Source organism: Phaethon lepturus, unplaced genomic scaffold, assembly GCF_000687285.1.
Source record: "Phaethon lepturus isolate BGI_N335 unplaced genomic scaffold, ASM68728v1 scaffold37150, whole genome shotgun sequence".
NCBI classification, from domain to species: domain Eukaryota; kingdom Metazoa; phylum Chordata; class Aves; order Phaethontiformes; family Phaethontidae; genus Phaethon; species Phaethon lepturus.
Genome location: NW_010514676.1, coordinates 1 through 2,191, shown reverse-complemented (window position 1 = coordinate 2,191; position 2,191 = coordinate 1). Strand labels below are relative to the sequence as shown.

The 2,191-nt window shown below is 51.8% G+C and overlaps 1 protein-coding gene across 1 annotated transcript; it reads right to left on the bottom strand.

The window, feature by feature from the left end:
- Window positions 1-242: 242 nt before the first annotated feature.
- LOC104614805 (vacuolar protein sorting-associated protein 29-like) lies at window positions 243-2,005 on the bottom strand (the record flags this gene model as incomplete). The annotated part of the gene is made up of 3 exons (XM_010293670.1): window positions 243-402; window positions 1,002-1,237; window positions 1,817-2,005. Coding segments are annotated over 3 exons (543 nt in total), but the record flags the coding sequence as incomplete, so codon positions are not given.
- Window positions 2,006-2,191: the final 186 nt, after the last annotated feature.

Here is a 2,191-nt window from a genome sequence, read left to right as displayed (position 1 = left end):
GACTCCCTTAGGCCAGGAACACAGCAGCTCCTCCTTAGACACAGGGGATTTTCCACCGGCCTCGTTCTGTTAATCAGCAGTTTCTTCTGCTTCACGTTCCCGGTGGGAACCAAGACTCGGGTTTTTTCTGCAAGCTCACAAGCAATAAAGCGTTGCGGTTGCTTTACGGCCCAAGACGCCGCCGCAGCAGCAGCACCCCCCCGTGGCCTGCCTCCATTTAGACTCCACGGGAAAGAGACGGCATGAGAGGCGGCGAGAAGCCAACAAGCAGGCTTGAACACGATTCAGTACTTCTTGAACTCAATTCTTTCTACTTTCACCTCATCCTCAATTAGTTGGTATACATAAGTCACAGCCGTGGAAGCCTGGATATCCATCAGTACAAAAGAAGGCACGATGCTCCTGGAAAGAAAACATACCTTTGTCAATCTTCCCACTGAGCTTCCGCTTCTTGCTATTAACACACCTCGTGCTCATGTATTCTTACACACTTGCTTGCCAAGGGCTGCAGGGATCTGGGAAACGCTGCAGTGTGCAGGCACTGACAGAAGCCTCTCAAGCAGAATCGCACTTCTTGGCCTAGAAGAGCCCTGGAGCCGACTGAACGGCCCAGAGTCGTGTCAGGCTCAGACTTTTAAGCTGGCAGTGCCTCCCGAAGTCTGATTTCCTACAGACTATTACCACGCAGCTTCTGGGAACACAGCAGAAAGCAAAACGACTTCAAGTGGCTGCTGCAACTCACCCCTCTCCAGGCCCAGGAAGCCGCCCCAGACACACCAGTGCCGGGCTGCCAGGGCCAACACGTGGGCCGAGTAAAACCCTGGTAGTGGGGCAGCCCCAGTGCATTCCCCAGGAAAGAAGAGAGCTGGCCTCCTGCTCCTTACAGCAGCTTGCCAGCACTCTGCAGCATGGTGGCTGGACACTCACAGGTGAGCACACACATTTCAGGTAACACCTGTGGTCTCTGCTGCACTGAGCAGCTCGGGGCCCCCCTCACTCACGTTTCTAAAGCACTGTAGGCTCCTGTAGCTGATCCTGGGTTGATGTAGAATTTGTTTTCATGTTCAAATGCTTCAAATCTGTGTGTGTGTCCTGAGATGAGAATGTCCACATCAAGCTGCCTCTGCAGCAGTGCCAGGCTGGCCACATCACCCCAGGGAATAACTTGATGGCCATGAATTAGCCCGATTCTGAACTGCCCGAGGGTTACAACTTTCTCTTCAGGATAATTCAGGCTCTGAGAAGGAGAACAGCACAGCCTATAAGTCAGCTGAAGACCCCTCACCTATGCAGTGCAGGTTCCTACATTCCATGACATGAACCCTCTTTTCGCTATTCGAGTGCACAAGGTCTCTTTCAATGTGTGGACCCACTGGATGCTTATACCACACCCCAGCAAGAGCAACTGCAGAGCAAAGAGCAGGGGATCTGTGCCAGACCAGAACCGCATGGAGATCAGGAGCCTCTGGGCTACCCAACAGTACATAAATACACATATAAGCCCCCAGTTCCTGCAGCTACAGAACCAGCTGGGAGACCCTAGCAACCTCACAGCAACCACAGACAAACTTGTGCCAGAGTTCATATAAATGAAGTGCATGTATTGTCCCTCCCCCACCCAATCCCCCCTGCTGCAAATGCGACAAGAAGGGTCTAGAAAATAATTTTGTTTCTTCAATCTTACTCGTTCCTACTTCCTATCCTGGTGAATTACGGTTCAGGCATTGCTAATGCTGAAGGACTCCCCAGGTTTCATCGAGACAACCACAGCATATGGGAAGGTAGGCTGAGGAATTAACAGCAGCAAGAACGTTACCTCAGAGTCCCCTCTAACAACGTGGATGTCCCCAGCCAGAGTACTGAGGTAGTCATAGCTCTCCTTGGTGCAGAGGTTTCCTGTACACAAGATGTGCTGAATCTTTCCTGGAACCAGCAGCTGCTTGAACTTCACCGGTAGACCGCTGCACCGGTGTGGAATGTGAAGGTCTCCTAATACTAACACCAACTTTGCACATGGCAGGAGGAAAGAGAGAGTTTTAACCCAGGTTTACTTCACAGAACAGCACAAAGCCTTTTTGCCACTCCAGGGCGTTTACAAAGTCTGGCAAACCATTATAGGCCCAGCAGGGATTTCTTTCAGATCCAGCTTTGAGGAAGCAACCCCTCAGCGTGCCCGGGCTGTCCCGCACAG